The sequence below is a fragment of the Lactuca serriola genome, chromosome 8 (assembly GCF_051521515.1).
Source record: "Lactuca serriola cultivar US96UC23 chromosome 8, Lser_US96UC23_V15, whole genome shotgun sequence".
Lineage (NCBI taxonomy): Eukaryota > Viridiplantae > Streptophyta > Magnoliopsida > Asterales > Asteraceae > Lactuca > Lactuca serriola.
In genome coordinates, this window is record NC_136415.1 from 3,555,852 (window position 1) to 3,582,021 (window position 26,170).

At 40.1% G+C, this 26,170-nt stretch overlaps 2 protein-coding genes across 4 annotated transcripts; both read left to right on the forward strand.

Annotated features, from left to right (window-relative positions):
- The first annotated feature begins 16,131 nt into the window (after positions 1-16,131).
- Positions 16,132-20,095, forward strand: LOC145070236 (phospholipase A(1) LCAT3-like). 2 transcript variants are annotated; one of them, XM_079017172.1, is made up of 11 exons: positions 16,132-16,202; positions 16,364-16,642; positions 16,989-17,080; positions 17,222-17,349; positions 17,449-17,584; positions 17,719-17,871; positions 17,988-18,167; positions 18,341-18,498; positions 19,279-19,333; positions 19,523-19,576; positions 19,705-20,095. In XM_079017172.1, exons 2-11 carry the CDS (start codon positions 16,426-16,428, stop codon positions 19,873-19,875), a joined length of 1,344 nt encoding a protein of 447 aa, XP_078873298.1. In that variant the 5' UTR covers positions 16,132-16,202; positions 16,364-16,425; the 3' UTR covers positions 19,876-20,095. The 2 variants fall into 2 exon arrangements, with proteins under 2 accessions (XP_078873298.1, XP_078873299.1); XM_079017173.1 differs by lacking the exon at positions 16,132-16,202 and adding an exon at positions 16,261-16,276.
- A 2,040-nt stretch (positions 20,096-22,135) lies between these two features.
- On the forward strand, positions 22,136-25,837 carry LOC145065898 (phospholipase A(1) LCAT3-like). 2 transcript variants are annotated; one of them, XM_079012996.1, is made up of 11 exons: positions 22,142-22,200; positions 22,303-22,579; positions 23,441-23,532; positions 23,677-23,804; positions 23,900-24,035; positions 24,136-24,288; positions 24,420-24,599; positions 24,681-24,838; positions 25,054-25,108; positions 25,288-25,341; positions 25,461-25,837. In XM_079012996.1, exons 2-11 carry the CDS (start codon positions 22,360-22,362, stop codon positions 25,623-25,625), a joined length of 1,341 nt encoding a protein of 446 aa, XP_078869122.1. In that variant the 5' UTR covers positions 22,142-22,200; positions 22,303-22,359; the 3' UTR covers positions 25,626-25,837. The 2 variants fall into 2 exon arrangements, with proteins under 2 accessions (XP_078869123.1, XP_078869122.1); XM_079012997.1 differs by having other exon boundaries at positions 22,136-22,579; positions 25,465-25,691.
- Positions 25,838-26,170: the final 333 nt, after the last annotated feature.

The following is a 26,170-nucleotide window of genomic DNA, read 5'->3' on the forward strand; positions in this document are numbered from 1 at the left end:
CCGAAATGTTACCTGAATAACGCACCCTCTGCGTCCCCAAACCTCAGAACTCGAATCCCTTGCAGTTCCTTTAGCCAAACTCTTCTCCTCCTTGCACCACAACTTCTTCAAGCCACCAATGGCCTTCAATTTTGCTCTAGATGCCCACAGCCGCTTAGGGTTCTTCTCAATCGACTAAAAGACGAACAATGACGGCATATAATGCGTTATATACGACCCAAACCTGAACGGTTAGGGTTTTCGCTAAACAGCGTCGACTCGCCGAGTCCATATCTGGACTCGTCGAGTCCAGTCGCGATCCCGCGACCAAGTCTGCGATCCTACTCGGCGAGTCTAGGCTCCAACTCGCCGAGTCCCTTCTTAAATCACCCCAAAAACATAATTTAATAATACCTGAGATTCCGGGCTGTTACAACTCTCCCCCGCTAGGATTAGACTTCGCCCTCGAAGTCTCATTCTGAAAATAGTTCCGGATGCTGCTCCCGCATCTCACGTTCCGGCTCCCAAGTCATTTCCGATCCCTTACGGTGTTGCCACTGAACCAACACCAGGGGTACCTCCTTGTTCCTCAGAACCTTGATCTTCCGATCCCTGATAGCCACTGGTCTCTCAGCATAATTCAGGCTCGCATCCACCTGAATATCCTCTAATGGAACCACCGCCGACTCATCGGCTATGCACTTCCTCAATTGCGACACATGAAAGGTGTCGTGGATCTGTCCCAACTCCGCTGGCAACTCCAACCGATAGGCTACCCGGCCTATCCTTGCAATCACACGAAATGGCCCAATATACCGGGGCCCCAACTTGCCTCTCTTCCTGAATCGAATCACTCCTTTCCAAGGAGAGACCTTCAGGAGAACGAAGTCGCCGACCTGAAATTCAAGCTCGGATCGGCGCCTGTCTGCATAACTCTTCTGCCGGCTCTGGGCGGTCAATAACCTCTGTCTAACTTGCTGAATCTGCTCTGTCGTCTGAAGCACGATCTCCGTGCTGCCCATCACTCTCTGTCCCACCTCTCCCCAGCAAATGGGGGTCCGACACCTCCTACCATACAACAGCTCAAAAGGTGGCATACCAATGCTCGAATGATGGCTGTTGTTGTAGGAAAACTCTGCTAAGGGTAAATATGCATCCCAGCTACCCCCGAAGTCTAACACACACGCTCGAAGCATGTCCTCCAGCGTCTGAATCGTCCGCTCGCTCTGACCGTCTGTCTGGGGATGGTATGCGGTACTAAAATGCAATTTGGTACCCAGCTCCTCATGAAATTTCTTCCAGAACCTGGAAGTGAAACGCACATCACGGTCTGAAACAATCGAGATCGGCACCCCATGCCGAGATACCACCTCTCTCACATATATCTCCGCCAACTTCTCCGCTGAAGAACTCTCACTGATGGCAAGGAAGTGTGCACTCTTCGTCAACCTATCCACAATCACCCAAATTGCATCAACTCCCCTGGAAGTCCTCGGCAATTTGGTGATGAAATCCATAGTGATTTGTTCCCACTTCCACTCGGGGATCTCCAATGGCTGTAACTTGCCATGCGGTCTCTGGTGCTCGGCCTTAACCCTACGACAGGTCAAGCACCTCTCAACGAACCATGCGACGTCCCTCTTCATACAGGGCCACCAATACTCTTTCCTCAAGTCCAAATACATCTTCGTAGCACCGGGATGGATCGAGAATTTCGATCTATGAGCCTCTTCCATCAAAGTAATACGTGTACCGCCCACGAACGGTACCCAAATCCGGCCCTGAAACGTCATAAGCCCTCGACCATCCTGAACGAACTCTGAAATTAACCCCACAACCTGCTCTTTCTTCTGCATTTCTGGTCGCACCGCTTCGGCCTGTGCCCCACGAATAGCATCCAATACAGGAGTCATCACAGTCAGTCTCAAGCATACATCTCGCAATGGAGTGCTCTCCGCCTTGCGGCTCAACGCGTCGGCTACCACATTAGCCTTACCTGGGTGGTACAGGATCTCACAATCATAATCCTTGACCACATCCAGCCACCTCCTCTGACGCATATTTAGGTTGGGCTAATCCATCAAATACTTCAAGCTCTTATGGTCCGTATAGATCGTACATCGAACCCCATACAGGTAGTGACGCCAAATCTTGAGAGCGAACACTACTGCTCCCAACTCTAAATCATGCGTGGGGTATCTCGCCTCATGAGGCTTCAGCTGCCTCGACGCATAAGCTATCACATGACCCCTCTGCATCAACACTGCACCCAGTCCCCGAAATCGATGCGTCGCAATATACCACAAAATCTTCCATCCCTTCTGGGAGAGCTAATACCGGGGCTTCGCACAACCTCTGGCGAAGTGTCTCAAAGGAGGTCTGCTGCTCGGGCCCCCATGAGAATGCAACACCCTTCCGGGTCAATCTGGTGAGTGGCACTGCGATCTTGGAGAAATCCTTGATGAATCTCCGATAATACCCTGCCAACCCAAGGAAGCTCCTGATCTCAGAAGGTGACTTCGGCACCTCCCAACTCATCACCGCCTCAACCTTGGCCGGATCGACCAATATCCCTTTCTGATTGACAACATGTCCTAGAAATTGGACCTCCCGCAGCCAGAAGTCACATTTGGAGAACTTTGCATAAAGCTTCTCCGACCTCAATACCTCGAGGACCTCCCTCAAATGCTCCTCATGCTGCTCTCTAGATCTAGAATACACCAGAATGTCGTCGATAAATACAATCACTGACCGATCCAACATCGGTCTGCATACCCTATTCATGAGATCCATGAACACAGCCGGGGCATTGGTGAGCCCGAAAGGCATCACCATAAACTCATAATGCCCATATCGCGTCCTAAACGCTGTCTTCTGGACATCCCCATCCCGTACTCTCACCTGATGGTACCCTGACCTCAGATCGATCTTGGAAAACCAAGACGCTCCCTGCAACTGATCGAATAAATCATCGATCCTCGGTAACGGGTAACGGTTCTTGACCGTCAACTTGTTCAACTCCCGGTAATCAATACACATCCGGTGTGAACCATCCTTCTTCTTGACGAACATAATAGGTGCTCCCCACGGCGAGCTGCTCGGCCGAATGAATCCCTTCCCCAGCAACTCCTGGAGCTGCGAGGACAACTCTTGCATCTCTGGAGGTGCAAGACGATAAGGCACCTTAGCAATAGGCGCGGCCCCCGGAACCAGATCGATACCAAACTCTACTTGCCTCACAGGAGGTACTCCCGGCAGCTCCTCGGGGAAAACATCTGGAAACTCGCGCACCACAGGGACCTCCTCAACTGATTTCGGTCTCTCGGAAACCTCCCGCGTATCCATCACATATGCCACAAAACCCTTACAGCCCTGCTGTAGACACTGCCTCGCCCTAGCGGCCGAACAAAAAGCTGATCCCGAACGGGTACCCTCGCCGTACACCGAAAGAACTCCCCCACTATGGTCTCGTATAGTCACCAACTGACGCTCACAGTCGATGACAGCGCCGAATCGGCTCAACCAGTCCATGCCCACGATGACACAGACATCACCCATCGCAATAGGAATCAGGTCAATCGAGAATTCAACCCCGAAAATCTCTAGTACACATCCCCGAAGAACCTCCGTGGCACAAATCACTTTCTCGTCAGCTATAGAAACTCTCAAAGGTCGACTCAACGACTCACGACTAACGCTGATATGCTGACTAAAGGCTAAGGACACAAAGGACCTACTCGCACCCGAGTCAAATAACACTAAGGCAGGCACAGAGTTCACAAGGAAAGTACCTACGCATATAATAACATAAGCATAACATCTCGACATTTAAAATAAATACATGAATTACAACATACCTGCCACGACATCGGGCGCAGCACGGACCTCCTCCGCAGTCAGCTGAAAGGCTCTTCCCCGAGCCCTCGGGGCCTCGGCCTTCACCGGTCGAGTCGCAGTAGCTCCGGCAGCAGGTGCAGATCCCTGAAGAAGCTGAGGGCACTCGGCCTTCCTATGGCCTGTTTGGTTGCAATGAAAGCAAACCGTAAATCCCTTGGGACACTCCCTAGCAATGTGCCCCTCCTTGCCACACTTGTAGCAAGCACCAGATCGACACGCCCCCTCATGACCCTTGCCGCACTTTCCGCAAGTGCGGCCCTTCGAACCTCCTTTGCTCACATCGGCGGACTTTATCCGCTTGGCTGCCGGCTGGAACTGAGCTGGTCGCCGGTTCACCCGCTGAGACTCGGCCTCCTCCCTGGCCTGGGTCTCCAACTCGATCTCGCGCTTCCTGGCATTCGCCTGAAGCTCAGCAAAAGTATGGTAAGTGGAGTTTGACACAAACTCCCGGATATCCCTCCTCAACACTCCCAAGTACCGGCTCATCCGAGCCTGATCAGTGGACACCAGCTCGGGGCAGAACATCGCCCTCTCATGAAACTTTCGCGTGATCACCGCAACAGAATCAGTACCCTGCTTGAGGGTTAAGAACTCCTGAACCAATCGTTCCCTCTCCACCGGGGGAACGTACTCATCTCTGAACATGGCAGTAAACCCCTCCCATGTTACTGCTGCAGTCTCTGCCAAAGTGAAGTTCGCCGTCACGAACTTCCACCAGTCCTTCGCTCCCAGACGGAGCTGGTTCAATGCGAACCGTACCCTCAGGTGCTCCGGGCATGAACAAGTGTAGAAGCACCCCTCTATATCCGCGATCCACCTCATCGCAGCAATCGGATCCTGCGTCCCATCGAACTCTGGTGGCTTCGTGTTGCTGAACTCTCGGAACAGCAACGAGTCACCCCCCTGTGGCCTAGCAGCGGCCACAGCTGCGGTAGCTGCAGCGGTTGCAGCCTCAGTCAATGCGGCGTACCGCTCATCAAACGTCTCCATCAGGGTGGTCTTAATAGACCCAAACATCTCCGGGATCTCAGCCCGGATCGCCGCCGCTACTTCCTCGTGAATCATCTGACGAATCTCCTCGTCACTCACACCGCTCGTACTCGCTCCGTGGCGTGGTCTAACCATGATGTCTCTGAAATACAACATAAAACCATCAGAGACTCCATCGAGTATAATCATACTCGATACGCAACCTTACTCAGTCCCCGATATCCAGGGATTCTTACTTGGGTCTCCCACTGACCCGGTGTCCTCGGTAGTACGGGCCCAATACTACCGACCACACCGCATCAGCGTTCATCCCAAGTCTTCCTCCCCAAACTCCGGATAGTGAGTACTCTACTTCTGATATGCACTATCTACCCGCATACTAGCAACGCATCTCATATAGGCAAATTTCCCTAGACTAAGGCATCACAAATCAGGCCACTCTAGTCCTATCATGAATACCTAGTCTTCTAGCATGCATAACCATTCATATCATATAATATTGTAAGGTATTTTGGGGATCTTTACCGTTCGGGCGCTGACTGATCGTACACACTGCTTCTTTCTTGCTTACCACAAAACCATTTACAAAAGTTTATGCCTTTATTTAAAAAGTTTTCCTCAAATCCTCGGTTTGAGTTCAGCTACTCCCGAAGGTGCACCCGAATCCCTCAAACCAAGGCTCTGATACCAATTGTAACAACGCAAATTTTCAAACAATTTTTTTCATTTTAAAAATATATTTATTTCCATTCAAAACAAGGCATAAATAGTTTAAGTATTCTGTCAAATACAAATAATCAAAATCCCAAGATCATAAAAGCATTCTTCAGTGTGTATCGATCACGCCGGCGCCTTCCCACGGTCCTCGCTAGTACCTGAAATACATGCACAACAACTGTAAGCATAAATGCTTAGTGAGTTCCCCAATATACAACTTACGCACATACGCCTTTCCAGGCCCTGACCTTCCGGTCCATGTGTCTCAGGGGACTTTCGTCCCTGCTGGGTAAACCTTCCGGTCCTACCCACGCCGACCTTCCGGTCCATCACACAACATATCGCCTTCCGGCCCATAACATATTGCCTTCCGGCCCATAATATATTCGCCTTCCGGCCCATAACATACATAGCACATATAACAAATAACTTACCACATATAGCATACATATCACATATCATATCCGACCTTTCGGTCACACAGTCAAACCCTTCCGGGTACAGTATAGTGAGAAGACTCACCTCGTGAATGCTGAAAGCTAGCAAATCCTGAAATCACTCGTGCACAATCCGACGAGCTACAACCCCCCCTATAACATCACATATCCCTCATTAACACTTATCTCTTCTAAGTGTGACTATCCCTAAGAAGTCAGACTTAGGTCAACTCTGGTCAACGGTCAACGGTCAACGGTCAACTCGACCGGACTCGGCGAGTGCCATGGTGACTCGGCGAGTCTAGACGTCCTCCCCAACTTCCCCTGATGTTCCCTTTCTACTCGTCGAGCATCCCTCTTGGCTCGACGAGATCCTCGTGGAAGAATCGCGGGGCCACCCCGACTCCACTCGCCAAGTCTGAAGAACAGCTCGACGAGTTCCAGTCAATCTCCAAGCTACTCACCGAGTCTGTTCATCGGACTCGGCGAGTCCACGCCATGCAGTCGATCAAACTGCTTCCTGAGATAAGTTTTGTCCCGAAATACACAAGCATGGGACCTTCTGGACCTCTAAAGGTCCTAATACAGGGTTATAGTCGATTGGGTAACAAGGTAATAATCCATCTAATCACCAAATGGGTTCCATAAACCCTAGATCCATGCACACATCAAAATAACAGAAATGATCCGAAATGTTACCTGAATAACGCACCCTCTGCGTCCCCAAACCTCAGAACTCGAATCCCTTGCAGTTCCTTTAGCCAAACTCTTCTCCTCCTTGCACCACAACTTCTTCAAGCCACCAATGGCCTTCAATCTTGCTCTAGATGCCCACAGCCGCTTAGGGTTCTTCTCAATCGACTAAAAGACGAACAATGACGGCATATAATGCGTTATATACGACCCAAACCTGAACGGTTAGGGTTTTCGCTAAACAGCGTCGACTCGCCGAGTCCATATCTGGACTCGTCGAGTCCAGTCGCGATCCCGCGACCAAGTCTGCGATCCTACTCGGCGAGTCTAGGCTCCAACTCGCCGAGTCCCCTCTTAAATCACCCCAAAAACATAATTTAATAATACTTGAGATTCCGGGCTGTTACAAATTCTCCATACTAAAACGTTTTAGTACCTTGTCCAAGTAAGTATTCTGACTAAGTCATATTAGTCTTTTACTCCTGTTTCTCACTATCCTTACTCCCAGAATATATGCAGCTTCTCCGAGGTCCTTCATAGCGAAGCACTTCCCGAGCCAAGATTTAACTTCCTGCAGTGTCGGGATGTCATTTCCTATGAGCAGTATGTCATCGACATACAATACGAGGAAGCTCACTATACTCCACTGGCTTTGACATATACATATGATTCATCTTCGCTTCACAGAAAACCAAACTCTTTGAATTTCTCGTCGAAACAAAGATTACATCTGCGAGATGCTTGCTTAAGTCCATAAATAGACTTGTCAAGCTTACACATTCTATTGGGATGCTTCGCATTGACAAAACCCTCTGGCTGAGCCATGTAAACATCCTCAGCCAACTTCTCATTAAGGAAAGCGGTTTTGACATCCATCTGTCATATTTCATAATCATGAAACGCAGCAATGGCCAGCATTACCCTAATAGACTTTATCTTCGCAACTGGTGAGAAGGTCTCATCATAGTCAACTCTGGGAGTTTGAGTAATGCCCTTCGTAACCAATCGCGCCTTATACGTGTGCACATTCTCATCCATGTCGGTCTTCTTCTTGAAGATCCACTTGCACCCGACCGTCTTACGCCCGGGCACATGGTCAACCAAATTCCAAACTTGGTTGTCGTACATGGATTGAATCTCGCTGTCCATCGCCTCTTTTCATTTTGCAGACTCTGGGTCTGCCATGGCTTCCTTATAGCCGTTAGGTTCGTCCAAATTCACTAGTGTACTATCACTAATGAACGTATCCCCTTCCATAGTAATATGAAAACCATAAAACTGGGGTTAAACCCTAACTCTTTCGGAACGTCTAAAAGGTAAGGACTCGTCAATTGGCTCAACCGGAGTTTCCTCCTTGGGTTGAGAGCCAATGTTAAACGTTCCTTCATCACTTGACTCTTGAATCTCTTCAAGATCGATTTTCCTCCCACTGTCCCCTTGGCTTATGAGTTCTCGCTCTCGGAAAACCCCTCTCCTTGCGACGAAAACAACATTGTCACTCGGTCTATAGAACACATATCCAAAGGACTTTTGCGGGTAGCCGATGAAAATACATCGCTCACTACGAGGTTCGAGCTTGTCGTGAGTCTCTCGTCTTACGAAAGCCTCGCAACCCCAAACCTTGATATATGTCAACGAGGGAGCTTTCCATGTCCACGTCTCGTGAGGTGTTTTGGCAACCTTCTTCGTAGGGACCAAGTTAAGGATATGGGTGGCAGTCTCTAAGGCATACCCCCAGAACAAGATAAGTAGTGAAGCACGACTCATCATGGAACAAACCATGTCTAGCAAGGTTCGATTACGCCTCTAAGCTACACCATTCACTTGTGGTGTCCTCGGTGGCGTCAATTGTGAAACTATTCCGCATTCCTTGTGGTAGTCGTGGAATTCAAGACTTAGGTACTCTCCTCCTCGATCGGACCGAAGCATCTTGATTTTCCTGCCCAATTGAGTCTCCACTTCTTGTTTAAACTCTTTGAACTTTTCAAAGGTTTCTAGCTTGTGCTTGATTAAGTAGATATACCCATATCTGCTATAATCGTCGGTGAAAGACACATAGAAGCGGTTCGCACCCTTGTGGTGGATCTAAAGGGCCCACACACATCGGTGTGTATGAGATCCAATAGACCCTCACCCCTATCACAAGTGCCAGTGAAGGGTGACTTGGTCATCTTTCCAAGTAAACAATACTCGCACACGTCATCGTCCCTAAGGTCGAATGACTCAAACACTCCATCCTTTTGGAGTTGGGCTATGTGTTTCTTGTTGACATGTGCAAGACGACAATGCCACAAGCATGCTTTATCCATACTATTGGAAGAATCGATACACAACACATCATTTCCTAGGTTATCTACAACCATCACAGTTTCATAAATTCCATTACAAGGCAATGCTTCAAAATATAAAACACCATTTAGATAAGCATAAATAGAACCTTTCTCATTGTCAAATGAATATCTAAATCCATATCTAAACAAACCATGAAATGAAATGATGTTTCTTGCCATATCTGGCGAATAGAAACAATTATTTAAATCTAATCCTAATCCATTACTAAGCGCTAGAGAATACACTCCAATCTTGATGACAGGCGACGATCTTCTGTTCCCCATGATTAGATTTATCCTTCCACGCTCCACATCCCTATCTCTTCTTAGTCCCTGCAAATCAGAACATATGTGAAAACCACATCCTGTATCAAGAACCCAAGAAATAGCATGTGATGAATCATTAGATTTAATCGTATAAATACCTGCAAAAGATGGCTTGATCTTCCCATCCTTGATGGCTTGTAGATATTCCAGGCAGCTTTTCTTCCAATGCCCTATCTTGTGGCAGTGGTGGCACTCTGCCTCCTTCGGGTTAGATTTGGGCTTAGCAGAACCAACTTTGGTTCCACTAGAAGAGGTACCACCTTGGGTTTTTCCCTTGTGGTAGCTCTTTGAAGGAGCCTTCCTCTTTTTGCCCCTCCCTTGACCTATTGCCAAGATAGGTGCAACAGTGGGAGTGGGAGTCGATGCAACAGACTTGTCCTTGAGATTTCTCTCAACAATCCTCAACAAGCCTTGGAGCTTGCTCAAGGTGACCTCTTCCGTATTCATGTGGTAGGTCATGCGGAACTGGTTGTAGCAGGGAGGCAAGGAGTGAAGGATAATGTCAATTGCAGCTCTTCATCGAAGTTAACATTCAACTTCAGCAGGCGATCAACATATCTCTGCATCTTTTGCAGATAAGCGGTAAAGGACTCTCTACTGCCCATTTTGGCAGTGATCATCGAAGTGATGATCTCATACCTTTCTTGCCTCTCACTTTGGTGGTACCGGTCCACCAAGTCTTGATGCATCTCGTAGGGATAGTAGTCTTCGTAGGAATTTTGAAGTTCAGCAGTCATAGTCGCTAGCATGATGCAATGGACTTTCGTGGCATCATGCTCATGGGCCTCAAAGGCAGCAATTGTTTCGGGAGTAGCAGTGCTGATGTTCACCTCCTTCAGCTCCTTATCGAGGACATATTCTTTGTCCTCGTAATGAGTGACCATTCGGATGTTACAGATCCAATCATTGAAATTGGACCCGTCAAAGATCACTCTCCCATACAAGTTCATGAGTGAGAACGAGCCGGATGAGGTTGAGCCTGAAGCGTTGTTGTTTGAGTTCGACATCTGAAGAAAAGAAAAAGGTTTGATTAGAAATGAATCCCTAATTAAACACCCAAAATGATAAATTAGGGCTAGGATCCAACAACATTATTTACGTATTAGAAAAAGGATGCCGTAATCTATCATGCAAATAATTTGAAGGTAAGTGAATGAGGATTCACTAATTCTCCACCATGAAAAGCAAAAGAGATTAAGCTTTAAATGTATTGAAAACTCCTAGATTCCTTTGAGATTCATTGAACTTTTCAATGGCATGTTTCAATCTCGATGTACCCCTCTAGTTTGTGACTGGGATGCCGAGAATCACAAAGCGGGTGTGAATAACCATGCAAATGTACATGGTGCCCTCATTGTTACAGTCACCTATTCGATGTGCCGGTTAGCCACACACGCTCCATCGAACTATGACAAACAATGAGTCACCCTTTGTCACCTATGCTTAGAATCCAATTAGTGTGTCGGTTAACCACATGCGCTCCACTAATGTCTTAGCAAGGGTGTAAAGTGTAATTTCATGGAATTGCACCAATTCATTTTTCCTAAAGTAACTAAGATTTGGGAATTGTTGTTTCCCAATTTCTAATTTGTTTGACATAGAACTTAATTGAACACATCATTTCAGTCCTGACCGGGCCCGACACATAAGTCAGCACAAAATCGTCGCGGGGCCCAAGATATCGCTATTAATCTCTTAGGATAAAAGGAACATATAAACTTTGACTTATATGTTTGTACTATTTACTCGTCAAATCATACACAACAACACATTTTATAACATCAAGTTATTGATGCGTTTACACATTATCAATGCATAACCAACTTGTAAACAACAACTCACATATCTCGGTTTAAAGGTTATACGATATTATCATCTCACAATTACTCTTAATAAATTCCATGAAGTAATTCAAGTGAGCGTGGGTTTAATCCAATACTCAAATCTTATTTCAGAAGTACTCATGAACGTTGCAGAAAACCTTTACTATATCTAAGCACTTAGACAATCTACAAACCAATTCATGACAGTTTTGCCTTATTACTTACTTCCAAAGTATGATTGACCGTGGATAATTTGAACAATCTAATTATTCTAGAAGTAAAACATGCAAAAGTGAAACAATAGTAAACAATCAACACAAGATAGTAAAATTTACTCATAAATAAATCTCCATTACTTAATCATCAAATGTCAATTACATTTATCTATTACAAGTTTCTAAACATCTATCTAATCACTAAAACTAATATCGTCCTTCGGACTAATGCTCCTCACATACTGAACGTGCTTGATCCTACTCGGACCCTTTGTGAGGGGATCCGCAGGATTCTCTTCTGATGATACCCTATTTACCACGAGGAGTCTTTCTACCCGATGTCTGATGAAGTGGTATTTTCTGTCGATATGTTTGAATCTACCATGATCCCTTGGTTCCTTCATTAAGGCATCCGCTCCTTCTTTATCATAGAAAATCTCCATGGGCTCCTTTATGGATGGTACAACTCCAAGGTCTCCAATGAAGTTCTTCAACCATATTGCCTCCTTCGACGCTTCGCTCGATGCTATGTACTCTGATTCGCACGTTGATTCAGCCACAGTCTCCTGCTTGGAACTTTTCCAAGTAACTGCTCCTCCATTTAGGGTAAACACCTAGCCCGACTGAGAGCGTAAGTTATCTCTGTCGGTCTGAAAATTGACGTCGCTATACCCTATCACTCTCAAGTCATCAGTCCCACCAAGTGTAAGGACGCCGTCCTTAGTCCTTCGTAGGTACTTAAGAATGTTCTTAACTGCTATCTAGTGAGCTCTACTAGGGTTCCCTTGATATCGGCTTACCATGCTCAAAGCAAAAGCCACATCAGGGCGAGTACATGTCATAGTGTACATGGTCGAGCCAATGGCGGAAGCATATGGTACTCGACTCATTTCCACTATCTTGGCATTGGTACTCGGACTCTGAGTCTTACTCAGCTTGGTATTGCTTTGGATTGGCAATTCCCCTTTCTTGGAATTCTCCATGTTGAAATGTTTCAACACCTTATCCAAGTAAGTACTTTGATTAAGTCCTATTAGTCTTTTACCACTATTTCTCAAAATCATTTTCCCCAGAATATAAGCAGCTTCCCCTAGATCCTTCATAGCGAAACACTTCCCAAGCCAGGACTTAACCTCCTGCAAGGTCGGGATGTTGTTTCCTATGAGCAGTATGTCATCCACATACAATACTAGAAAGCTAACTATACTCCCACTAGCCTTGACATACACACAGGACTCATCCTCACTTCTAGAGAAACCAAACTCTTTGACTTTCTCGTCGAAGCAAAGATTCCATATGCGAGACACTTGCTTTAATCCATAAATGGGTTTCTCAAGCTTTCACACTCTATTAGGATATTTAGCATCTACAAAACCCTCTGGCTGACACATGTAAACATCTTCAGCTAGCTTCCCATTAAGGAAAACGGTTTTGACATCTATCTGCCAAATTTCATAATCATGAAATGCAGCGACAGCTAACATAACCCTAATAGACTTGATCTTGGCCACTTGTGAAAAGGTCTCATATAGTCAACCCCCGGGGTTTGAGTAAAGTCATTCGCAACCAGTCGTGCCTTGAACGTATGCACCTTACCATCCATGTCAATCTTTTTCTTGAAGATCCATTTGCACCCGACTGTCTTTCGACCTGGTACATTGTCAACCAAGTTCCAAACTTGATTGTCATACATGGATTGGATCTCACTGTCCATTTCCTCTTTCCATTTTGCAGACTCGGGGCCCGCCATGGCTTCCTTGTAGTTAGTAGGCTCATCCAAATTCACCATTGTACTATCATTGATAAACGTATCACCTTCCGTAGTAATATGAAAACCATAAAATTAAACTTCGGTGTCATCCTAACTCGAGGATTACACCATGTTGTGTCACCATGATGGATATTAGACCATTAGTGTTCATGATACGCCACTTATGCATCATGATGCTCCACTATGGTCAAGGTGGTCCATCATGTGTATTGTTGGTGCTCATGGGTTGTATGACATGGAAGAATGTTCCATAAGATGCTGCATGGCGGGATATGATTGGTTGTCACATTTCATGGGACAATGGGCTTCGCCCATTAGGGTTTTAGGTATGATCCCTCAAGTATAGATAGACTCATATCTCCATCATTATGGGTGTGTAGAAATTTCAAGAGAGTAATCTATGTAAGGTTGAGAGCACTCCTTTGGAGCAGTTAGTAAGCAAGAGAGATTCTTTCATTTTGAGAGCACAAGTGAGGTTTAACCTTGTGTGTGATTGTAATTGTTATTGGACGTTAATAAAATCCCCTCTTTCTTGTTCGCCCGTAGATGTAGGTCACTATGACCGAACCACGTTAAATATTGTGTTCACTTGATTTACTTTTTTCAGAAGTTTTATTTCCGCAAGGTCACCGAAGTTTGTTTTGTTTTTTGTCTGAATTGCTTAACTTGTTTTGTTGTCACCCAACATAATGAAGGTTGTACAAATGATGGCTGCCATGGGTATAAATAGAGACTTCATCTTTAGTTGTGAATAGGGTTGTAAACGAACTAAACGTTCGACGAACAGTTCGGCAGGAAGTTCGTTTATGTTCGTTTATTTAATAAACGAAAGAACATGAACAAGATATTTGGTTCATTTAGTTAAACGAACGAACATGAACAATGCTCTCATTCATTCATTTACGTTTGTGAACGTTCGTTTACGTTTGTTCATTTACGTTCGTTTGTTTAGGTTCGTTCGTTTATGTTCATTTACATTCATTCATTTATTTTTGTTTACGTTCGTTTGTAAATTGAAGGATTGGCTAGAAGGGAAATGGTTTTTGTCTTTTTGAAGTATTATTTGGTTATTTTTGTATGGAATGACAAACAACGGGAAAATGACTTAGGAGGGTAACTACCTCTTATCCGTGTTCACATATTGGCAACTTCTTCTTTTTTGTACATAATAAAGCAACTAACTTGTTTTAACTGTTTAAATTACACCAATATTACCGGCTAATACATGTTTTAACCAGTAACACAAAGGGAAAATGACTTAGAAGGGTAACTACCTCTTATCCGTGTTCACATATTGGCAACTTCTTATTTTTTGTACATAAGAAAGCAACTAACTTGTTTTAACTGTGTAACATCCTAGAAATCATGACCAAAAATTTCGTTTTTAATTTAATACTAAGCCATAATTGTCAAACCATTAATTTAATACTCCGGCATCGGGCCCCGCCTGGCATCGAGCCCCACTCGGTATACATATTTGTCTCTCTTAGGCCCCGCCTGTCTCCAGGCCCCGCCCGCTAAACACATATAATCATATAACATGCTAACACATAAAGAAACATACTCTAATGTATCCCTGTCCTAAGAAACATACTTTGCTAATAATGAGATACGGAACATCGTCCGTACTCAGCTAGTGATGAGATACACCTCGCCCACACTCACCTCCCTACCAGGCACATACAAGTATCACACAAACAACAAATATAATCTAACATGCAAACATTCCTCGGGCACCCGTCCGACATCAGACCTTGGTCTGGAATAACATATTAGCATACAGTGCCTAGGGCTAACCCCCTGGTCTTCCTACTCATAGACTACATGAACTGGCATTGTGGCCTTAGACCCATTCACACAGTGAGGAGACTCACCTTGCACTGCTGAAGCTCTAGTCGGAACTAGCTGAGTACGGATGAAGTTTTGTATCTTATTATTATCAGAGTATGTTTCTTAGGACAGGGATATAGTAGAGTATGTTTCTTTATGTGTTAGCATGTTATATGATTGTATGTGTTTAGTGGGCGGGGCCCGGAGATAGACGGGGCCTAAGAGAGACAGATATGTATACCGAGTGGGGCTCAATGTCAGGCGAGGCCTGATGTCGGGCGGGGCCCGATGCCGGAGTATTAAATTAATGGTTTGACAATTATGGTTTTAGTATTAAATTAAAAACAAAATTTTTGGTCATGATTTTTGGGATGTTACACAATTAAAACAAGTTAGTTGCTTTCTTATGTACAAAAAATAAGAAGTTGTCAATATGTGAACACGGATAAGAGGTAGTTACCCTCCTAAGTCATTTTCTCTTTGAGTTACCAGTTAAAACATGTATTAGCCGGTAATATTGGTGTAATTTAAACTGTTAAAACAAGTTAATTGCTTTATTATGTACAAAAAAGAAGAAGTTGTCAATATGTGAACACGGATAAAAGGTAGTTACCCTCCTAAGTCATTTTCCCGACAAACAACTAAGTGCAATTTTAATGAACAACTAAATAGAACGTTATTATTGTATGGAAATGTTGAACACCTGTTTGCTTTTGTCCTCTTTAGTGTTTTATTACTGTGATTTAGTGGTGTAATTTTATATTAAGTTAACAATTATAGAAATGAAGTTTAATTAACATTTATACATATAAAAAAAAATAATGCATTCACACACTGCTTTGAGTATGAATTTTTCATTTGAAAGAAAACGAAATTCTGAGACATTTAAAGTTACCTTTGATTATTAAGAAATATGATTGAAAAGCATAAACGTGTTGAACGATTATAACAATTAAATCGCTATAAAAAATGGATGCGATAGATGAACGATTAAAAAAAAAAGTTATGTTTTCTTTATTTTGTGAGTTTTAAAATTTAAAGAGAGAAACAGAGTATGATAAGGAATTGAATAACGTAAGAGTATACTATTAATTTTACATTTAAACGAAAAAGATGGAGAACAGTAAAAATGTAGCAAATACGTTTAATTTTAAGATATAGTATGAGTTTTCAGTATGGGGGAAGTATAAAAGGTGGGTGGAGAAGACGTATATCGATGAATACAGAAGAATATTAAAACCGAATATTATCTTAGGATTAAATTATCGTAATACTTATCGCAAATCTTCCGGCTACAATTTCCTACTTTCCTTTCTTTTGTTGATCAATATAATCTAAATTACTGCTTCTCTAGAAACTCCAACTACTCACGGAGCGTGGTACACTTCGAGAAGGAGGAGGAAGAAGAATTAAGAAATGGTGGGTGGAAAACGGTGGTGCTTCGGTAATCAGAGCTCCGGTGACGATGTGGCTGATTTTGACCCGATACTTCTGGTGAGTGGCATAGGCGGGACTATTCTTAATTCGAAGCTAAAGAGCTGCTTCGGGCTCACGACCCGTATTTGGGTCCGTATCCTTCTTGCTGATATGGAGTTCCGAAAGAGAGCCTGGTCCCTGTATAATCCCGACACTGGTTCATTCTCTTTCTCGATAAAATCTTTTTTGTTATATACTCTAATTTATATATAATGGCCTTAATTTGTCAAACGTTTCATAAGCTATACTATCAAGATGGTATATTTGTCTGTTAATTGCATGGTGGTACATGTACATTTGCGTCTTAATAGATTGTTTATGGGTTCTTTATATGTTATGGGGGATGGATAGATAGCTCGCAGGTGAACTGTTACTTATTTCATAACGACAGATGCATATATGGCTGTATTGGTCAAATAAAATTAGTTATGCTAATCATCAAGAAATACCGATGAAATTTGTAAATATTAAGTTTGGAAATTCTGTTTGTCTTGCATTTTCAGGCTACACGGAAGCATTGGATGATAGTTCTGATATTGTGGTTCCGCAAGATGATTATGGGCTTTATGCTATCGATATTTTGGATCCCTCATTGGTACTTAAGTCTAGTAGCATGATAAAGAACAGAACTTGTTTTTTTAATCATATTCATTCTTTCTTTGATCAAATGCATACAATTAAGAATAAGTAATGTCTTGTATATTAATATAAATTCTCATATATTTTGGCTTTTCAGTTGATAAAATGTTTACAAGTGACGGACGTATACTACTTTCATGACATGATCGATATGCTTATTAAGTATGGATACAAGAAAGGAACCACATTGTTTGGATATGGATATGACTTCCGCCAAAGTAATAGGTACGTATATAATTTTAGCTTTTAGTAATTGAGCGTTTCAAAAAATTCAAAATAAAACAAGTAGTATGGCAGTGACCGAGTGTCATGTATCGTTGGCAGAACTGACCAGGCAATGGATGGTCTTAAGGAAAAGCTAGAGACTGCATATAAAGCTTCAGGGGGTAGAAAAGTCAACCTTATATCACACTCCATGGGTGGGTTGCTAGTATCATGTTTCATATCACTCCATTCTGATGTATGAAAATAAACCCAATTAATGACATGTTTATTAATTAATTACTTGTTCATTAGACATATATGATATGTGATGAATTAATTAATATAAACTTTATGGTCCCATGACATGTGATCCACTTGCTATATATATAGGTATTTTCCAAGTATGTGAATAAGTGGATAAGTATTGCAACCCCTTTCCAAGGTGCACCCGGATACATCAATGATTCTCTCTTAACCGGGTTACAGTTTGTTGAGGGACTTGAAAGCTACTTCTTTGTGTCTAGGTGGTCAATGCATCAACTAGTAATATTTCATGACATTCATCTGTTTTTAAAGTATCATTAGAATTGAAACAAACAAAAAAATAGCTATATATATAAAAATGAAGGCGATTCAGTTCTCTCCTTTTGTGTTTTCAGTTGGTGGAATGCCCATCAATATATGAAATGCTTCCTAATCCTGAGTTTCAATGGAAAAAACAACCTGAAATTGTGGTTTGGAGAAACCGTTCAGAAAATGGACAAGATTCAGCCACACAGGAAACTTATGACCCATTTGGCTGTGTGGGGCTGTTTGAAGAAGCATTGAAGGACAATGAGGTAATATATATATATATATATATATATATATATATATATATATATATATATATATATATATATATATATATATATATATATATATATATGTCCCAAAAACGAGTCAAAATATGACTTTTGCATGCATGCCATGTGAGTGATTTATCTAAACTTCAGTTATTCAACTATGGCAGATAGAGTACAACAAGAAGACGATACCTCTGCCATTCAATTTGTCAATCTACAAATGGGCAGCTAATACACGCAAGATGCTAAATAGTGTGCAGCTTCCCGAAGGGATTGATTTTTATAACATTTATGGAACATCATTGGATACCCCTTTCGATGTTTGGTAGGTTATGAAGTCGTTAAACGTTTACCTATGCAACAATGTTTTTCCTTTTTTTAAAAAATAAGAAAAGCACAGCCTATTACAGGCATCTTACTGGGAAAAATTAACCCATATTAAATTCTTGACTATTTAAAACTAAATTCCCATTTTTTTAATCCATACGGAAAAAACGGTATATTAAATGTTTTGGAATATCAGAAGAGCACAACTTATTATTGACATCGTATTGAAAATTCCCTTAATATGCAATTAGACGGTTTCAAATAATGGGAGATATAGGGTATGTTTGGGTTAGCTTTTTTATCTCAAAAGTGATTTTTAAGAAAAGTTTTTTAGCAAGAGAATTTAATATAGGGGTATTTCAATAAAATGCCTATAATATACAGGTTAAGTTTTCCTGACATTTGCCCTTTCTTTTAAGAATTTATGTGACAATGTTTCACTTTTGAAAGTTTGGGCAACTGGCACAGGTCATGCAATCACGTTTTAACCGGTTAAAAAGCAGGTTACACTTGAGTTGTTATATATTTTCAACTTATAGAATGAAATGTGCTTGCAGATTTCGTCTAAAAAACACTTTTGTTGTATAAATTGGGAAAAAAGTGAAACGCCACTACATAAACAAGCATTTAAACCCTTTTTTGTATTGGACTTGAAATTTTTTAGCACTACGCTCCATTCCTTTTATCACACTATAAAACTAGTTGATCCATGATTATGATGTATATTGTGCTTTGTGATTGATAACTTTTTTGTGCTCAAATGAATACTATTTTGCAGTTATGGTTCGGAAACTGATCCAATTAATGATCCATCTGAGATATGCCACTCATTGGTAAGTAGTCCGAATCCTTCAATCAACCATCTGACATATGTTGTGTACTTGTCCCTACATGCTTGCACTAGCAGTTAAAAGGTAAGAATTCCATAAGTGAGGTCTCATGTTCAAGTCTGGCCTTCTCCAGGGACATTTTTATGTAAATCTTTTTAACATGAATGCTCATTTTCTTTTTACCTTTTGCAGCCTGAATACTCTTATGTGGATGGAGATGCAACAGTTCCCGCTGAGTCAGCAATGGTACTATTCCTACCTTATGTTATGTCATATGTAATGTGTGTATTAGCCTGACAATAATATTTAACAAATGCAACCAAAAGATTGTGATTTGTGTCATCAACTGAACTATGGTTTATATGCATGAACAGGCAGATGGATTTCCAGCAATAGAAAGGGTGGGAATTCCTTGTGCTCATAGGACACTATTAAGAGATGAAACTGTATTTCAATACATACGCAAGTGGTTGGGAATCGAAGAACAGAGCACTACACGTGTTAAGACCTCCAAAGTTGTTGATGTGATTGTTGATTTGGCTTGAGGCTTGTGTAGTGGCTTTTGGTTGATCATGATAGTTGTTATGTTGTATCTTAGCAATTCATGATGCCAAGTTATAATTGCCATTGTTGATGAATAAGAGGTCACTTCATAGTTATTCTTGTGGTCATAACATTGTACTTTTGGTGGACTTATTTCTCCACTTCGTATAAATACAATCTATATTCTATAACAAAGTACAAAAAAGATTGGTAATTGGTAAACGGCATTCATGGGTGTTTCACCACTATGCTTCAACTCGATAACTCACTTATAAGTTTTTCACATACTTAATTATTGCCGACACAAACATACATGTATGAAAACAAAGTAGCAATTTGCACTGGTTGAAAATCTAATTTGCTTCTTTTGTGTAATGGCTAAGAGCAGAATTCTGCTAGGCGGTGAAGACGCAATGAGTTTGGTAAAAGATAAATACGAGACATAATAGGTCGACCATGTTATAAAATATTTGACATATTTTTTTGTTAAATTCTTAAAGACTAATGTATTATATATGTTAACAAAAGTAAATGTACGTATTAAAGCTATAATTTAACTTTTTTTGAATAAAGTGATTTGAACATAAGGTGTTCAATCTATTTAACTTGTTTACTAATTAGTGACAATCTGCAATAAACATAACTAAACTAATCGATAATGCACTAACCAAAATATAAAACTACTTGGCATGAGCATAATCATAGTGTTATAGTGAAAGAGCTACTCTAAACATTCCAATGAAGAGTTCACTAGGAAAGTGTTATATAAGTTCAGTGTGAAGGATGTAAAGGCCAAAAATACACCTTTTGTCAACTCATATGGTTAAAGAAGTTCCTATAAAATTTACGCATGAAACAAGAAAAATATGCTCTTCATTATGACAACTAGACTGTAGACCATCTAATGAAGAAACCGATGTTTCACAATAGGAAAAAAAACTCATTTAGATGAAACGTTACTTTATTATAGAATTGATAAATTAATGATTGTACGTTATCTTTGAAAAATCCAGTAAAAGTAGGGACAATAGATAATAATAGAAGATTTACATAGCTTCAATTTTATTTAATTTTTCGATTTTGACACCTATAACATGATGTCATCAAAAAAATATCATTTCATCATCACATGTCACCACCACGTCATTAAAGACGGACACAGGGGCAGATTTAGGGGGGTCACCGGTGGCACCGGCAACCCCTAATTTTTCCGGCCGCAGTGGAAAATTTTTTGAAATTTTTAAATTTTTTTATTTTTTCTGCTATCGTGCAACCAATAACTTTCCCGTGAACCCCCTACTAAGAAATCCTGCGTCCACCCCTGGACAGACACAAACAAATTGAAAAATATAATGCTAAAATTACTATTTTAAAAACTTAGTATCTTAATTGTAAACAAAATAGCGTCAATATATATATATATATATATATATATATATATATATATATATATATATATATATATATATATATATAGGGTTAGGTTCATTTGAGACCACTTATATTTTATGAGACCGTGAGACGCATTTGTTTATTTTTTTTTATTTTTTTTTTATTTTTTTTAGTTAATTCATGTTCCGAAAATAATATTTAAAAAAAGAATTTTTTGATTTTTCCATTTATTTTGCATTTTAAAATTATTTTTAGAATATGTACAGTGTAATATTCTATTTAGAATATTTCACGTATTTTTCAAAAAAAATAGAATTTTTTTTTTATTTTTTTTAATTTTTTTTTAGTTAATTCAAGTTCCGAAAATAATATTTAAAAAAAGAATTTTTAGATTTTTCCATTTATTTTGCATTTTAAAATTATTTTTTAGAATATGTCAGTGAAATATTCTATTTAGAATATTTCACGTATTTTTCAAAAAAAAAACGGATTTTTTTTTTATATTTTTTTTAGTTAATTCAAGTTCCGAAAATAACATTTAAAAAAAGAATTTTTGGATTTTTCCATTTATTTTGGATTTTAAAATTATTTTTAGATTTGGTCTCACGGTCTCACAAAATTAGAATGCTCTCAAATGAACCTGAACCTATATATATATATATATATATATATATATATATATATATATATATATATATATATATATATATATATATATATATATATATATATATATATATATATATATATATATATTGTAATGTTTTCTATGCAATTAAGCCTAAGTCAAATAACTCGTCTAATTCAGAATATATTAAAGGCCCTGTATTAAATTATGTTACCATGATAAAATAAAATTAAAAAAGGGGGGAGACGTAAAGTGAAGAATCCAAAGAATATCGCAACCGAATATTATTTCGAGATCAAATCATTAAGTCAGCGCAAATCCTCTTCCGGCTACAATTTTCTACTTCCTTTCGTTTCTTGATCAACTGTATATATATTATGTATATAATACTATATTACTACTTCTCTAGGATTTATACTCACATAACGTGCTACATTCCCCAAAGGAGCGGCGGAGGAATTAAGAAATGGTAGGTGGAAACTGGTGGTGCTTCGGTGATCGGAGGAGCTCCGGTGAGGATGTGTCTGATCTTGACCCGATACTTCTGGTGAGTGGTGTTGGTGGGAGTATTCTGAATTCGAAGCCAAAGGGCTGGTTCGGGCTTACGACCCGTGTTTGGGTCCGTATTCTTCTTGCTGATATGGAGTTCCGAAAGAGAGTCTGGTCCCTCTACAATCCCGATACTGGTTCATTCTCTTTCTCGCTAAAATCTTTTTTGTTTATGGTCTTTAATTGTTAAACATTTCATAAATGCTGCTAATATTCTAATTGGGTTTGAAACCAAAATATTATAAGCTTCTAATTACACGTCAATTTTCTGTATTTTTATAAATCGATCTGATTTTTTCCTGTTAATGAAATGGAATCGAATTTAAAATGCTGCTGTCATGTCTTTACACCGGCAGAAGTTTTTTTGGATCTTTAGAGAATTGAAGTGTTGTGAGGATTATTTATTTGTTATGGAAAATGGTTAGATAGCAGGCAAGTGAATTATTAATTATCTGATTAGCAATAGTTGGTTTGGTTGTATTGATCATATCAATTTAGCTGCTTTAACCATGATGGCCTGCCGTTATAAAAAATAAAAAAAATAAAAAAAGGGGGGGGGGGGGGGAGGGTTGCTTTTTGATGGTCGTTATAAGCACTTAATTTGGACAACTGGGGACGTAATTTCTTTTTGTCTTAATCTGGATAGAATGACTTAATGGATTAAGACAAAAGTAACTTGGCTTACCGACCAATTTACCTATTTTCCCTTCCTTTTTGCTCCCAACTCCTCTCATCAACATTGATGAATATTGTTATAATTAATAAATACTGTGAAATTTGCCTTTAGGAATCTTAGGATGAAATATTCATTTAGTATCATTGGTTTAGAAGAAAATGCAACACTTTCTCCCGTCAGGCTTCTTTTCCTGTTCAGTCACTATATATATATATATATATATATATATATATATATATATATATATATATATATATATATATATATATATATATTGAATGTTGTTAACATGATAGAAGTTGATGTGTTTTTGGATTTTCAGGGTACACAGAAGAACTGGATGATAGTTCTGATATTGTGGTTCCACAAGATGATTATGGGCTTTATGCTATCGATATTTTAGATCCCTCATTTGTAAGTTCAGTAGCATCATCTATTCTGTTTTCGCCATATTGGTGTTTTTTTTTTAATATAAAACGAAAAAAGAAACTGTTCATTCTTTCATCTATCAAAGGCAGACAAGAATTTATATATTATTTGTATATTCCGAGTTTTCAGTGGATAAAATTGTTACAAGTGACGGATGTATACCATTTTCATGACATGATCGACATGCTTATTAAGTGTGGATACAAGAAAGGAACAACATTGTTTGGATATGGATATGACTTCCGCCAAAGCAATAGGTAGAGATAACTTTAGTGTTTGGTAATTAAGAGGTTTATTTGGACATGTTTGTTTTAAATAAAATAAAAATAAAAATGTCATGTATTATTGGCAGAATTGAGCAGGCCATGGATGGTCTCAAGGAAAAGCTGGAGGCTGCATATAAAGCTTCAGGGGGTAGAAAAGTCAACCTTATATCACACTCCATGGGTGGGTTGCTAGTATCATGTTTCATATCACTCCATTCCGATGTATGAAAACACACCCAATGAACTTTTTATTTATTTTTTTCATTGTGCTTATATGTGATGAATTAATATAAACTTGGTATATATAATATATATAATATAGGCATTTTCCAAGTATGTGAAAAAATGGATAACCATTGCAACCCCTTTCCAAGGTGCACCCGGATATGTCAATGATTCTCTGTTAACCGGATTACAGTTTGTGGAGGGACTTGAAAGCTATTTCTTTGTGTCAAGGTGGTCAATGCATCAACTGGTATTCTTTTTTTTTTTTTTTTTTTTTGTCATTCATCTCCTGGTATTCTTTAAAATAGTCGTGACTTGAAACAAAAGATTCATTAGCTATAAAAATGAAGGTGATTCAGTTCTCTCCTTTTGTGGTTTTAGTTGGTGGAATGCCCATCAATATATGAGATGCTCCCAAATCCCGAGTTCCAATGGAAAAAACAACCTGAAATTTTCGTATGGAGAAACCGTTCAGAAAACGGACAAGATTCGGCCAAACTGGAAACTTATGACCCATCTGATTGTGTGGGGCTGTTTGAGGAAGCATTGAAGGGCAATGAGGTAATTTATATATATGTCCCAAAAACAAGTCAACCTTTGATTTCTGAATGTAATCTGAGTGATTTTGTGTAAACTTGACAGATAGAGTACAACAAGAAGACGATACCTTTGCCATTCAATTCTTCAATCTACAAATGGGCAGCCACTACACGCAAGATGCTAAACAGTGTGCAGCTTCCCGAAGGGGTTGATTTTTATAACATTTATGGAACATCACTGGATACCCCTTTTGATGTTTGGTATGTGTTGCTACAATGTCATCACTTTTACATGTTTATGCAACCGACACAAGTCATGCACCAAAATTTTAACCAATGAAAGAATTTACAGATAAGTTGTTAAATATTTTGGTCTAGGAATGAAACTTGAAAAACTACTCTGTTGCATAAATGGGGAAAATGAAATGCTTCTGTGTTATGTTGTGTTTTGTGATTAAACGAATACTCTTTTGCAGTTATGGGTCTGAAACTGATCCAATCATCGACCCATCTGAGATATGCCATACATTAGTAAGTCATTCAAATCCTCCTATTCCTATTAATAATTATGATATATCCGACCTATATCCTAATTATCCCCACATGCTTGCTCTAGCAATAAATAAGAATGTGAGAATGAGGTCTCAGATTCAAGCCTGTGGCAATTTTATCTTAACTGTTGTTTATTGCTCATTTTTTCTTTTTTGCAGCCTGAATACTCATGTGTGGATGGAGACGCAACAGTTCCCGCTGAGTCAGCAAGGGTACTCACTATTCCCACCTTATTTCATATGTAATATGTGTGTATGTACATGATGCTTAACAAATTCAACCAAAAGATTGTGTCATATCCTGGAACTGAAAACACCATCTACATGTATAGGCAGATGGATTTCCAGCAATAGAAAGGGTGGGAATACCCGGTGCTCATCGGGCATTATTAAGAGATGAAACCGTATTTGAATACATACGCAAGTGGTTAGGACTCGAAGAACAAAGCAGTACACGTGTTAAGACCTCCAAAGTTATTGATGTTGGTTTGGCTTGAAGCTTGTTTAATTAGTTGTGTAGTGGCATTTGGTTCATGAATCATGATGATAGTTGTTGTTTTGTATCTTAGCAATTCATGTTGTTGATGAATAAGAGGTCTGTTCATTGTTCTTTTAGCTGAAACATCATAGTTTGATGGGATCTTTTTCACTTTGTAAAAATACAATAATAAACCATAGTATGTAATTGTATATTGATTGTTTAGAATGAGGTACAAGGGATCTCTACAGAAAAAAGTTACATATAGGTACCCTCTACACGAAGATTATTATAAACATGGCTAACCCTTTCTAATACGCCCCGCAAGCTAAGGGCGGTAAACGACGTGTAGCTTGGACCATAGGATGAAAAATCTAGGAGTTGGCAATGGTTTTGTGAAGATGTCTGATCGTTTGTGGATGTAAATTGTACATGAAAACTCCCCTCAACAAGTTTTTTGTAATAAAGTGGAAATCAATTTCCAGGTGCTTTGTGCGAGCATGGAAGATAGGATTGGTAGACAGATAAGTTGCAGAATGGGAGTTGAAGGTGTATGGCCATTGA